General features: G+C 45.3%; 2 protein-coding genes across 2 annotated transcripts in view; one reads left to right on the top strand and one right to left on the bottom strand.

The window, feature by feature from the left end:
• Positions 1–2,092, top strand: part of NOB1 (NIN1/PSMD8 binding protein 1 homolog) — a gene marked incomplete at its 5' end in the record, with an annotated part of 3,171 nt that extends 1,079 nt beyond the window's left edge. Inside the window, 3 exons of the mRNA XM_009289447.2 lie at positions 852–949; positions 1,093–1,237; positions 1,494–2,092. Of these exons, the coding sequence (XP_009287722.1) occupies positions 852–949; positions 1,093–1,237; positions 1,494–1,763 (513 nt within the window). The remainder of the gene's footprint in view (positions 1–851; positions 950–1,092; positions 1,238–1,493) is intronic.
• A 5,977-nt stretch (positions 2,093–8,069) lies between these two features.
• NFAT5 (nuclear factor of activated T-cells 5) overlaps positions 8,070–14,671 on the bottom strand; it is a 43,476-nt gene continuing 36,874 nt past the window's right edge. Inside the window, exons 12-14 of the mRNA XM_009289437.2 lie at positions 12,960–14,652; positions 11,492–11,738; positions 8,070–10,584 (exon numbers count right to left, since the gene is read on the bottom strand). Coding sequence (XP_009287712.1) covers positions 11,500–11,738; positions 12,960–14,652 — 1,932 coding nt within the window. The 3' untranslated portion in view covers positions 8,070–10,584; positions 11,492–11,499. The remainder of the gene's footprint in view (positions 10,585–11,491; positions 11,739–12,959; positions 14,653–14,671) is intronic.

Below are 14,671 nucleotides of genomic sequence, written 5' to 3' on the forward strand. Positions count from 1 at the left end.
ACCCCGGGCAGCGGCAGGTGAGGGACACCCTGTCCTGTGTCCCCCCACAGCACAAGCACCCGGGGAAAGGCCAGCGTCAGCCCAGCCCCGAGAGGAATGCGGTCCCATCTGAGAGCGATGAGTTCAGCTCCTTCCGCTACTGGCGAGCCCCCCTGCCCAGCATCGAGGAGGAGCTGCAGGAGCTGCTGGTGAGACCCAGAGCCTCCTCTCCTCGCTGTCCTTGCTACCCTGGTTTCTGACCGGGAGCGTGGCGTGTGCTATAGCTGACCGTCTTCTCCACCCCAGAAAGCTCAGGCCATCTCCATTAGCCCAGAGAGCACTGAGGAGCACCAGAGCTCTGAGGATGGGGCCAGTGCTGAGGAAGAGGAGGACGAGGAGGAGAGTGATGACGAGGGTTGGATAACACCCAGCAACCTCAAGCAGGTCCAGCAGGACACGGGGCACTGTGACACTGCTCCTGTCGGCGTCCAGGTCGGCTGCGTCACCACTGACTTTTGCCATGCAGTGGGTGCTGGCTCCTGCCCTGCACGGGACCGGCTCCGGCCTCAGGAGCCCGGCGGGCGGGGGGGGGGGGGTGGGGGCAGATTCTCAAATTACTCAAAGCTCCGGGCTGGTTAAACCAGCACACCGAGACAGAGGAGCGCATTGCTGAGTCCCCTGGACAGGATGAGAGCAGCTTTGTGACAGCTCCTTTTACCGTAAAAGCAGTCAGTTCTCTCCGCTGCAGAGGCCTCCGCAAAGCCCGTTGGCATCGCTTCCGTCAGCCTCTCGCTGCCTGGGCTGGCAAACCCCGGTTAAAGCTCCTGGCAGTCCCAGCTCACGGCGTCCCGGTTTCTCCCTCCTCGTTGCAGAACGTGCTGCTGCAGATGGGCCTCCACGTGCTGGCTGTGAATGGCATGCTGATCCGCCAGGCCAGGAGCTACATCCTCCGCTGCCACGGCTGCTTCAAGTGAGTGTGCGTGCGCAGAGCGGCGCTGCCCTCGGCGCGGGCGTGTGGTGCTTGCTGGGGCTGGGTGGATGATCCTGCTCGTGGGCTAAGCCTGTATTCCACGGCCCAGGGAGCAGTAAACCCTCTCTGTCCCTGTCTTGCAGGACCACTTCGGACATGACCAAGGTTTTCTGTCCCCACTGCGGTAACAAGACCCTGAAGAAGGTCGCAGTGAGCGTCAGCGATGACGGGAGCCTCCACATGCATTTCTCCCGCAACCCCAAGGTGCTGAACCCCCGAGGGCTCAGGGTGAGTAGCTGTACGTCGCGTGCTGGGCAGCTGCTGCCGGGACAAGGGCCTGGCCTGTGGCCGGTGGGTTGGAGGGAACCGTTGGCAGGTGGGAATCAAAGCGAAGCTGTGATCGACCTCCAGACGTTCCACTTGACCCCAAGGCTTTCGGGCTTCGTTTGCTCAGTTCTTCCCTAGAGGCCTGCGGTCATCTTCAAGTCCCTTTGAGCAAGAGTTGCCCCTGAAGCGAGTTTAATGACTGCTTTTCTCTTGGCAGTACCCGCTGCCAGCCCCAAAAGGAGGGAAGCACGCGAACAACCCTCACCTGGTGGAAGACCAGCCCTTCCCGCAGCAGCGGCTGTCCCGCAAGGCCAGGCAGAAGACCAACGTCTTCGACCCCGACTACATCGCCGGGGTCTCGCCCTTTGCGGAAAACGACGTCTACAGCCGCGCGGCCAATCTGCAAATCCGGGACACGGCCCTGGGCGCTGGCAGGAGGCGCCTGAACCCCAATGCCGTGACAAAGAAGTTTGTGAAGAGGAGGTGAAGGGCGGGACAGGGCCCTCCGCAGCCGGTGCTGCGAGGGACCATCTGCCTGGGCCTTGCACGTTGCTGCCCAACGCCGGATGGCTCCGGGAAGGTGAGGCCTCTCCCAGCACCCTTCCAAAGGCAGCCGCCCTGGGCAGGGGCCGGGCCTTTCCTTCCACGCTTCTCTGGTGCCTGAAGAGTGGCAGCGGCTGGGGGTGATAGTCATTGGGTCTGGGGAGGCTGTGACCCGGGATGGCCTGCCAGAACCAGGGGGAGCCGGGCGAGGTGGTGGCTTCCCTGCTCAGCCCCAGGCAATGGCTGCGTTGCTAATAAACACAAAAACCCATAGCACCGTGGCTCAGTCTTGCTTCTGTGGTTGCCTGTGGCAGGCTCACGGGCCGGGGTGTGCCTTTCTCTGAGCCTCAAGAGGAAGAGGAGGCCGAGGGAGGGCTTCTCGGGGTGTTTTCTTTTGTCCCATGGCACCACAGTGCCACTAACGAGGGGGGTGGGTAGCGAATGGCTGCAGCAGGGCTGGCAGCTCCAGGGGGGGGAAAAGCCTGCAGCTCCAGGGGGGGCAAAAGCCAGTGGCAGGGTGTTGCATTTGCCCCCCCACCCCCCGCAGCACGGCCACATCTGACCCCGGCAGCGAGCACACGGCTGAAGGGAGAGGCACCGGGGGAAAGCCTTTCAGATCGATCTGCTTAAACCTTTCACAATGAAGCATCCTGCCCAGCTCGCGGAGTAACTGCAGTGTTTCTTCTTACCCCGAAATTACAAAATTACCGATCCTGGCTGCCGGCCCCACGCTCCCGCTGGAGGTTACATCCCTGCAGCAGGAAGGGGAACACGCACCTGAGCCTCAGCAACCCCCAGATCATTGTTAGCATCATACACCAAAGATACGGATAAAGCGGGACCATGCTACTTCTGGAGAGGCAGTTAATTCCAGTCATCTCCGCTTAGGACCTCTGGCATCGCCTCCCTCGGGCAGAACAGCCCCCAGACCATTCCCGGGGAGCCCTCTGCATCTCCCCTCGGGTCCCTCAGAGACACGGCCCTGCTCTGGGTGGACTACGGAAACGATTTCTTTGAACGCTCTGTGATTTGCAGCCGGGGGTTGGGTAGTACAGATGGTTACTTTGGACTTAACACAAAATGGGAAAGAAACGTCACAGCATTTTTTTTAGAATTGCACACACGACACAGTGCCCGTTCTTATGCAAGAACTCCAGCGGGACACGCCACGGGCACAAATCATCGCGGGCTCCTGCCTTCCCAGTATTTCCTGACCCGGGCGCCGTATGGTTCCCAGATGGGTTGATTCCGTACTGAAGAACGGACGCTTTCTCCCAGCAGAGAGAAGATGCCCTTGAAAAAAACACAGCAAGACTTTACACTGCAAAATGAAAACTTTCATTGTTTTATTCTTGACTGCAGCTGTTTACAGAAATATAGTTGCGAGTATACAAATGTCCCAATAGAAGCAAAATATTTTTATTTTTTAATATTCAACAAGTTATCACAGGATAGCTAAAAACATAGATGCAAATGAAATATCCCCTCATAGAACAAACTGAAAACACCGGGTATCAGTGCTTTGAAAATCCCAACTACGAAAGCCATATACACAGAAATGCACAAAGGAATATCTGGTGCTACTTTCACATTGCAGGACAGTGGAAGAGGCAGCTCAGCGGTCGATCAGTGCACTCCAGGAACACATGGCAGAAAGGCGGGCAAACCACTCAAAGATGCAGCTAGTAACAGAGGTAGAAAGCTCTGCTCTGAAGGTTTTTGGAGCTTACTCATTAATAATGAGCTCAAATGTAAGTATTTCAAATCACCTCATTTCAAACAGTCTCCAGAATAAAAAAGAGCTTCAGGAATACTGTGGTCTACCAAGCAGGATCCTGGAACGCGTTCCCAGTTCTGCGACACCCAGAAGTGCCGCACTCTCTCCTTTCAGAAGGGAGCTTCCCCCCGAGCGCCGTTATCCCGACCTCCGGGACAGCCGCGCTCCTGCGTGGGGACCCACCTGCACAAGGGACACTCGGGCCGGACCTTCCCTGACTCACAGAGGGGCAGTTCCAGGGACTCAGAAGTAGTGAGGGCCGTTTGCGTGATCTGAACACAGGACCCTTCGCTAATCTGAATCCTGGATTATTATATTCCCACAGCTGGAATATTTTACCACGGGCTGCTGCTGGGTGTCGGAGTTTAGGAGTCTGAACCAAGCACTCGCAAGAGTGTCAGCGAGTGTCCCACAGCAAGCAGGGAAATCCTCCGATTCCTCACCCCTGGCCCAGTACACTTGGATGTTATGAGGCAATTTCATGAACTGTAACAGCAAAAATTACAGCAGCTCTCCGTCTCCGGAAGCAGCGGAGACCGGACCTGCAAACCGATGGCTCAAAGAGAAGACATAAGGACATTTGCTTTGGCAGAGGTGCTTTGATAAAGCCTGTACCAGGACAATAATGTCTATCGATCAACCTCATGCCATGCTGGAGTGGAACACACCTGATTTTGGCATGAAGAGTCGTGGTGGACAGCATACATGCCATTGGTTTTACAATCTGGATTTCTTTTAGAGTTTAATTTCTCACGCAATCTGTAAGAAATCGGTACAAGTCGGGGCAGGGTTCCTCACGGCTAGAAACCAAGGAGAGCTTTCACCAGCTTTCAGGGAGAGAGTTTTCTAGATAGTGACTGTTGCAGTACAAAGTCAGTTAAAAAAAAAAAGAAAATTAAAGATGCCTGCCTTTATCAGACTAGAGGAACAACACATTAGGCTTCACCTTCCCGACCCAAACCAACCCAGCTGAGCAGCAGCCGGGACCCTTTGCTACGTGAGAACGATTAATAACCCCCCGCTGGGAGAGAGCTGCTGGTGTCCGTCCAGCTCCTCCGGAGCAACACAACCACCCCCGTTCCCTATCTGCACGAGCGCTGGGAGACTGAGAACGGAAAAGGTCCCGAAGTCAGGGGTCACCGGAGGAAAGGTGGCAGGGGAGCACGCGGACGCAGAAAGCCTGCGCTGCTGTGTTTCCCGAGCCCAGCCACTGGGCAGGCTCTCGACCAAGGCTGTCAGTTCTACTGTTTTGCTAACGCATCTGCGATTATTAATAAAAAGATATAAAAATACAAAAAGTGTACAGCTGTTTTAAACCCATGGGTATTAGTGACATTCACAAGCAGAGCAAGTTTCTGGAGCGACATTACCAACAGCGCCACAGGTACAGTACTGAAAGGTGTTCGTACAGCTATTAATTAGTTACTACAAAAACCTTGGTAAATAACCTCACACTAAGGAAAAGTAGTATTATTTCAGGTTTATAAAAATGTAAATGTAACAGTATTATATGCGAGTGTCTACTAATTATTTATATATAATAGATATATGATTGCTCTATATACATATATATAACCCTAGAATATACAGGCATTGCGTATGTACATACCTATACAGATTATAAGAAAGGAAAAGCCTCTCCTCCTGCGTAACCCCTCAGAGCCCCATACACAACTAGAGAATTTCACGAGTACACTTCTACAGGAGTTTACCTGCTGCTGCATTTCTCCTCGTATCTAAATAACATTTATCACGTTTCCAGCAGGGATCCTCTATCCTCGATTCTCAGCCTGCAGTGGGCATAGGCAGGCGTGCCTCTGTTTGCAGGCTCAGGGGACTACCGTCATACGCAACCGGCATAATTGGTCTGAATATGAACGTGAAGTGCTCACAATCTATCCCAAAGGACTACTCCAAATTAAGACAAAAACCCCAAACAAACGAAGCATCTCAGTACCGGTTTCCTTTTAGTTTCTAAAAGGACGGAGCTGCCACCAGGCCCTCTGGAACACAAAAAAACACCTATTCCTTGAAAATAAATTTTGCACTAATGAGAAGTCACCAGTGATCAGTATTTCTTCTTCTCACCTTCCACCTACAACTCATAGCTCAGAGCATGCAAAGCAATTCATTCTCCTTGTTCTTGCTCTATCACTCAGATAAATGTCCGTAATCCCTTGTACTCCTCCTGTAATTACCCTGAAAAAGGAACGCAGCAGTTTGCCATGCAGAGGCATGAGATTCAAAACCTGAAAATTCTTTTCTAACTTTTTATGAATGTGCACGTGCATGCCTGCACACACACACCCACCCTTGGGGGAAATTACGTGTAGCTTTTTTAGTCCAATAGCAACTTTTTTTATTTTGCTTTTTAATAAATCACCTTTCCTGCTACTCAAGTAGTGATTTAAACTATGTTTTAAGACAAATGCGAGCTTCTGACTTTGGTGTTCTTTCTGAGGACTCTGGAAAGATAAGAAGATAATAGAAAAATCTATTCAGACAAGTTTTCTTTTTAGAAACTATATCCTAAATCAAAAGCACAACAGAAGCTTTAAAAAAAAAGTTCAACTTATCTAAATTAGGGGAATGTCCACTGATACAGCTGCCCAGACTCTTAGTATTTCCAGTAAAAAAACCTGCCAAAGTAATAAACGCTTAACTGTACATGCTTTATTCTATCTTAAAACTAAATAGGAAGTAACCACCCTGTCAGTAATTAAAAGTAATTATAATAAAATGGTTGGTGATTAAACATCCACTTTGAAACAGCAAGGCTGAAATTATTTCTTGAACTATTTTTATGTTAAAATAATAGCAAAGCATTTGGCTTGAATAACTGCTGAAAGATCAGACAGTGAAGAGGCAATTAGTAACAAAACGAGGTCTTGCTAATTAAGCACAAAGCACCAATAACTTCCTACCAGAGGAGATGTTTAGCTAATAACTGTGTATTATGCGTTATTCATATGATTTTTTTATATACACACACACAGAGTGTGTAAGCAGACAAGAGAACGTATGCAGAAGTCACAACTGGTGGCTAGCAGGTACGTCTCCCTAGATTTTAATCTGTGCCAAGAAATCGCTGTTCTGTAAACCACCACGTACCACGGATGCTGTGCAGAGAGCGGACCACGGGTGCTGCAGAGGCATATACAGCTGGAGAGTACAGCCCACATTTAATAGGGAGGATCAGATTTAACGGTTCTTTAAGAACGAGCTCAAGCAGCAGAAAAAACAAGATACAGAAAACCCATCCCAGCAATGCAGCTCTGCAGTTTTTCATTTTTCACCTAGTAATATCGTCTATATTTATTTGCTGCTTTGTGGATATGACAGTAATTTCCCCTTTATCATAATGTCAGGACCTTAAAATTTATAGAGACTAATGTCTCAGTATCTTCTAACTTTCTCAACCAACACGGACTAGACGTGATACCACCACCTCATCTCTGCAGGCAAGCGCTCCGTCTGCTCATAGCTAACAGCCACGCCAGTGTGAGCATGCAGAGGAGTAAATAAAGGGATAAGGGAAAAAAAAAAAAGCAGAGTAAGCTCCAATTATCAGTATCAACTGCTTAAATTGCAAAAGTAAATGTTCAGGACTCTGGTAAAATACAGATGTGGCTCACACTGTTCTTGGGTCTTTCTGCCATGAAATCCTGCAGCCTGTCTTTAAGCTCTTTATTGGTTTATCAAACCTCTCTTTATCCTCTGCGTTTGCAAGCAGCAGTTCAAGCACTAATCAACCACTGAGCAATCTCTTCATTCATAAGACAAATACTTTTTGTAACCAAATCACATGTTCAAAGTGTTGTACATTTAAACACTGACCTAAAATGAACAAGGTAAGTTTAACACAAGAAAGGTGTTATCCAGAAGTGAAAAATGTGATAGCACAGCCCTTTTTTTTTATTTCTTTTTTTACATTTTTTTTTTTTCTCTTCTCTTCATAAGCGACCTAAAATACGCACACAATTCAAACATACCCTTCCCCTAGAGCTGTAGCAGTCTTGGTATGAAGTTCTCTTTTGGACACCCATCTTGTTAAGTGGAGAATTGGTCCCTGGTGACTTGGCACTGACCAACAGCACTTCAACATAGGGATACACCCCTTCGGAACAACGCAACAAATTGAAGCAGCACACAAATGAATTTATCATTCCTATTACTTCTTCTGTGTATGAAGGCCCCAGATGACACCCAACAGCTTGTCCTGGGACTGCGATCCTGCAAAAGCCACCAGTTCAGTTTTGAATAACTGGCTATCGACTTCCACGACCATCTGGAAGTTGTTTCGGTCCATAATTCTCAGTCTTCTACATAGCCTCATATAGCATTTAGTCAATGCTAAAAGATTGCTGTTTTCATGTCATGAACCATAACAGGATTTTGTTAGTATTTTGTCTTAGCGGGGGGGGGCAAAAAAAAAGCGGGGGGGAAAAAAAAAAAAAGGGGCAAAAAAAAAAAAAAAATCACAGAAAGAAAAAGTATGGTTCAGGGTTATAAAGCAGCTCTGGACATTATGAAGCAGGGAATTCTTTTTATCATGATTAAAATTTTAAACAGTTTAGCATAATCATAAATTAAGAGTTAAAACACAGAGGCGCTAATAATAAAATATTAAATAGACAATGATAGTGGATAAAAGCTGAATGGCTCATTCTGAATGAAACCCCATTGCTTTATATACGCCTAAATGCCTACGGGTTTCCTTACTAGATCGTATTGCTGAGTGACAGACACATCAAAACACACAGTGAAGCTTCTCATAGCCAGCTGGAACAATAAATTGCCTGATGGAATGGCGGAGAGATGAACAAGTTATTTATGTTGCAAAAAGTACTTAAATACTCAACAAAGACATAACAAACCCCACCCCACCCCACTGTTATCAGACGCCACGTTGTGGTAGAACATCAGACAAACTCACAAATTTACCACAAAAATGTGTGGCAAAAAGAATATTTTATATATATGTATATATATAAATTTTTATATTTATGCCACTGTACTCACTCAGTACAAATAGCAAAATAGTATACCATTTCCTAAATACAAAATATAGCTTTCCAAAAAAATGAAACACACATTAGATATAAACCATCCAAAACTTGAACGATTGAAAACTGTATTCAAAATTAAATGACCCAGAGCAGGTCTCTTTCTGAAAAGTTCCCTTCATATCGGCAAGAAGCCTTACTACTGAAAACGTAATTCAATGCCTCTCAATGAGAGAGAGAAAGAGAGAGACAGAAAGAGAAAGTGAACGTTATGACAGACTGACAAACAGGAAAAACCATTAAAACAAACAAAAACTCTACACGGCTCAACTAAGCACACAAGTTAAGGGAAAAACACACAGTAAACAGACTAGAGTAACTTAAAAACCATTTACAGACTATTCTTTGTTATTTAAAATAACAAAAATGAAAAATGACATGATACCAACTACACTCTACCAAGGCATAATAGCCATACATGACAGCTGTTTGGCTCTAACTGCAGCAACAGCTTTCTACGTGCAGAAGAAGAAACAAATATCTGAATGAGGCTGTAGTGAGATATCACAAAACTGTCCGGATAGTTGGAGCACCCAAAAAATTCACATGCCTCACAATACAACTGCATGGTCTGGAGTGGGTTGTTTTTACATTCCGTAACATCAGTCAATTTTTTTTTTTTTTTTAAACTGAGACATGACAATCTAGAAACTAGACTTGGGGACTGTTGGTATTAAAAAAAAAAGAAATCACTTCAAAACTGCGATGAGCTCAATACGCCACGAAGATGCAACAGCTCAGGATGAAGTGAAATTTTCAAGAATGCTTAAAAATGATGTAATTTGCCCCCTACTTGGAATAAAGTCAAGCTGGAGATTTACATCAGTAACAGCTGGAAAATGACTGGTTAAGGGGGATTCCTGCATTGAGAAGGCGGAGAAATTGCTTCCTCTTTCCTTAATCCTTGGTTATTTGTCAAAGCTTCTCCTGACTAAGCAATTCAATGCCATGGATTCCTAAAAGCTGCTTCTGATCTTTAAAGCCAGTAAGATATTTATGTCTTTTTTAAAAACACTATATGAAACTGAGGGAGAGAAAAGGAACATCACGAGAAGAATGAAAGGGAGAAGGCTGGTCTGAGAATGGATAACGCAGCTTTACCGAGTTCTAACCCATACAGTCAGAGTGAGAGACACAGAGGAGTTCTTTCCTCGGCCAGGCAGAATGTTCCTTTCTATCTGAAGGTATTTTAGAGGATAAGATTTTAAAAGCAAAATTTAATTGAAAGTTCCCCTTCATTTCTTCATTTTGTTAGAGCCACCAAACCCTTGCGCTATGTACAGTTACATGTAAGAGACATAGAAAACCGTTAATCACATTCTCAGATGGGAAGCACCCACCTCTGGCTATCTACAGTAGCAAGCAATTCTCTGCTTGTTTATTAGTTACCAATATTTTTCATTGCCACCTACTGCAATTAACAAATCGCAGTATTAGCTCTCCCACTCAACTGTAAAACATGCGATCCCTTCACTTACTGACAGCTATGAGTCATGGCTCATGTCACAGGCATTTGATATTTCTGCTTCACAAGCTTTTCTAGTCAAAAGAGGGGATGTGAAGAAGGAAGAGGAAGAAAAAAGTAAACGTGGTAACGTATTACCTTCTAACAACAATAATAACTGACCAGATATGCTTTAAATTGAAAGAGCACCCCACTGTTAATGAGGTTTAGGAATCTAGTAACAGTACAATCCCATGCCCTAGTAAGACAAAGCATAGCTTTTCAGCATTATTGGCACTACAAATCCCAAATACTATGGTCATAGCCTTAGGTGCTAGACGCTGCAATTGGCCACATGTGTGCTCTTTAGAGAAGAGGGCCACTTTTTGACAGAAGCAATCAGGTCCACACAGCCTAATCCAGAGTCGGAAGGTCTGAGAGGATCTGGGAAATCCTCACTTTTTTCTTCACAGAATTTCTGCAGGAAAAAACAAGCAAGCAATAGAAGTTAGGCATTATTAATAAAAGTCATCATCTTACTTCTATGTAGTTCCTTCACCTTGAAAGTGTCCTTCACAATCAGACATGAAACTATGAGCGAATGTCAGAATGCAGCACTCTTTCATAGAGCAGGATTACTCTCCTCCCACTCTTTTTTTTAAGTTCATAACTTCATATACAAAACAGTTTAGATTAGAAAATGAAGTGTATCACTTATGTGAAACTTAGGGGGATTTAGGATGGCAACACAGTTAACTAGAGCCAAGTTACACCCTGTGGACAATACTAGATTCCAGAGTCTTCCTGGTTCTTGCTACTCATTTGTAGTCAAAGCCTCTTCCACCTCTCTAAAAAAGGCACCTTCTAAGAGCAGAACGTTTCCTAGTAACAGCTGATTGTGACAGCTCACTTCTAACAAAGACTCAGCATGTGGCACACTCTCAATAGCTGCCACATTCTACTGAAACTTATTTTCACATTACGTTATTGTAACCCAGGGGGCAACTTCAGAATAGTACAGGCTTGAGGTGTTATTTACTCAATAAGCCTTAAGTTTTTAACTACAGTCATGTTTCATAACAGTTTTATCTGCCAAACTGTCAGTGATCTACTCTCCTTCCTAATAAAGTACTAGACTGTAACAGCAGATGACAAAACATACAGCAATTGAATGACAAGACCCAGTCTCAACCGTTTCATACAAATTCTGACCTCTGTTTTTAATAACTCGTTCATTCTAGCCACTGGTATTATATTCTTAATTCAGCAGTACTGGTATTTTAGCTGATCTCTTAGAGCACAGTGATACACGCCAAAGTAAAGACTTACTGAACAAAAGTATGCATGGCAGGAAAGAACCCAGAAACCCCAAACGCATTACTTACTTGACTAATTAAAACGAGCCAGTCATATTGTTCCCCTGGTTTTGCAATGACACAAGCAGATCATCTATTTTCTCAATATTCTGATTGGTTGCCATAGCTGAAGGTAGCGGAGAAGTCTCAGATATCTGCTGGGAGAGCAGCGTTGGCACTGCTGCTTGTCCTTCGCTCTGTGGCTGACCTGGCTGACTTATAGCCATCAACTCATCCGGCAACGTGGCTGGTCCAGAAGTTAGCAGCTGCCCACAGTCTGTTAAGCAGTAAGTGAAGAACAAAGGACCATTTAAATTAGGTTAATACATGCAGTGAATTAGCCAACTTTTTATATACAGCCATATCGACTATAAACTGTGTAGAAAGTTATCTGCACTCTTGTTCACATGACCACCTTTGCTCACCACTCCCTCAGGGTATAAGCACAAGTTCAAGGTGTACACACTGAATATATGGACTCTGTATTATGACCAAACACTACTAACACCCCAAACAGAGGACAATACTTAGCTAGAAGAAAAACAAAATGCATGGCATAAGCGTTGAGTATGCCCATCCTTTGTCTTTGTTAATTACAGATGTGTCTTCTTCAGTTCAGCCAAGGTATCCGCTAGCTCCTCCTATAAATCCGCAAATGATGTCACATCTCCTACCACTTCTAGCATTATCTCCAGCTGCACGGAAAGGCTTGGCTGTATATGGCCTGATTGTCAAACAGTTCATACAGCAAAGCACGTATTCAGGTATAACCACAGACTAAGTACACAGCTGTGGCTTTCTGTCCAGATCTTCTATAAGATGCTATAATCATCATCTGCATCTGCTACTTCTGGAGCTTCACAGGTATGTGCAGCCCTTTACAGACAGATTAAAGGATCTACGTCCCAAAGAACTCGTCATAGAGGCTAGATTCAGAGATGAGGTATGGAAAAGTGCCAGCTTATGAAGTTAAAGGAGTTTCAAATACACTTCAACAGACACTTCTCTGGACTACACAGCTTAAAAAATCCTTCAATAATGCGTGGAGAAAGTCATTGCATAAATTGTGGAAATCAAATGCAGCAAGAGAAAGATTAGGGGAGCTGTCTTAAGAGGGTGTAACTTTTTCCTTTTTTTTTAAACATGCGTGTACATGTATTTTATCTACTATTTGCATATGTATTAATAATATTATATATAATATTTCCATATAAATATACACACAATTCTAAGATGGTTTTGTCACATGTTAATCCTAAGTGTAAGAAGACCAAAAGGTATTTAAGCTAAGGCTTCTCGTGCAAAATCAGCAACATAAGTGTACATTCAGAGCAACATGATGAGTATGTACATTCTCAACTGTAGTGCTACATTACTTATTTCAGGATTTTCTTTTTTTGGTAAGGAAATATCTTAGAATTGAATAATCATTGTCTTGTGGACTCCAATTAGTAGCTCTTCTAAATTGTAACCTCAGAATCAGGCATCTACCACTTACTGTTTTGAATGCCAAACAGGAATATTCCTGATGTTTGCTGAGATGAAGCAGGAGAATTCTGCAGCTGGTTGATAGCACCTCCTGCTGTGTTGTGAAATAAAGAAGCTTGTTGCTGTGGAGGAGAAGCAGTTCCTTGCATTCCTGCCATGCTGTTTTGAGAAGAGTACATAGGAGACTGCTGCAGCTCTTGCTGGCTCATACTATTCTGCAAGGCAGACATGGAAGCTGAAGAGATGAAGAGGGTGACTTGTTGCTCTTGAGAACTTGGTGACCCTTGGACCAACTGAATCTGGGGTGAGTTATGGAAGATGGCTGGCTGCTGTGCTTCAGCCTGGTTGGATCCAGGATTCTGGAGAGAAGACACTGTAGTCTGACTCTGGAATTGCATGGGCTGCTGCTCCTGGTTCATTGATGCCATGTTAGTCTGTGGATGAAAAATGGACTGGCCTTGTTGCTCCTGATTAGTAACTGGGTTTTGATTTGGATTGAAAATCATGTTCTGCTTTTGAGAAGCAATTGTACTCATTGCATTTTGATTACTGAACATCATGTTCTGCTGTTGCTGCTGCTGCTGTTCTTGAGATGGAGGACTACTCTGAATAGCAACTATCGAATGCTGAGGCTGGAAGATAGCTCCTTGTTGGTTCTGGGGAATTGAACTGGACTGGATGGAGCCTAACGACACTTGAGACTGAAACAAACCTTGTTGAGCAGGCTGAGTCTGGGGCTGTTCTTGGGGAAGCATGGAACTCTGGATATGAGATATCTGTGTCTGCTGCTGGAAAGAAGTCTGCTGTTCGGTGTTTGTTGCTGTCTGAAGAGGAGAAATGGAATTTGGGCTTGTAAAGAATGACATCTGTTCTTCCTGAGTTGCAGCGTTGCTCATTGAACTCTGGGAAAGGAACATGTTGGCAGACTGCTGGTCTTGAGGAACTGAAGGGCTCTGTAATACACCCATGGTGTTCTGCGAGTGGAACATTGGAGGCTGCAGTTGGTCTGAGGAATTAGTACTGGTCTGGTTGTGGACAATGGAATTTGGACTGTGAAAAATAGAGCCTTGTGCTTCCTGTGATATATTTTGAGCATCACCAATAGGATTCTGAGAGTGAAAAAGCTGAGCTTGTGAATGTGGAGACTGCTGCATAAAGCTTCCTGACTGAATAGACATGATTTCTCCACCTTGCTGGAACAGACCACCTCCTTGTTGTTGAGTTCCACTTGCCTGAACAGTCATCATGTTTTTGGTAGATGAAAAGAGATTAACTTGAGATTGACTTTCTCCACTATGCTGCATTTGAACCATGGTCTGAAATACAGTACTTTGCATCTGCTTACTCTGACCTGAAGCTTCTTCTCCATCTGCAGAATTTGATGCCTGAAACATAGTAGGTCCATTGTTGGAGACCTGCTGCTGAGCAGTAGGAGTAGTCTCACTTCCAGAAACACCAGGAGATGAAGAGAATAATTCACACTGCATTTGCATGTCTTCGCTTGTTGATAACCCACTCATTATGTGAGAAGCCTGCTGGTAAACAGGTGACTGTTGGAGGGCTCCATTCCCTGAAGTTGTTGAAGAGAACAAATCAGACTGCATCTGTGTTGCAGCTTGGCAAATGTTTTGTTGGATTCCTATCACCATTGCTGCAGAAGTCTCCATTGCCTGCTGCTGCTGCTGCTGCTGCTGCTGCTGCTGCTGCTGCTGCTGCTGCTGC

This window comes from Aptenodytes forsteri, unplaced genomic scaffold (assembly GCF_000699145.1).
Source record: "Aptenodytes forsteri isolate BGI_AS27 unplaced genomic scaffold, ASM69914v1 Scaffold269, whole genome shotgun sequence".
NCBI classification, from domain to species: domain Eukaryota; kingdom Metazoa; phylum Chordata; class Aves; order Sphenisciformes; family Spheniscidae; genus Aptenodytes; species Aptenodytes forsteri.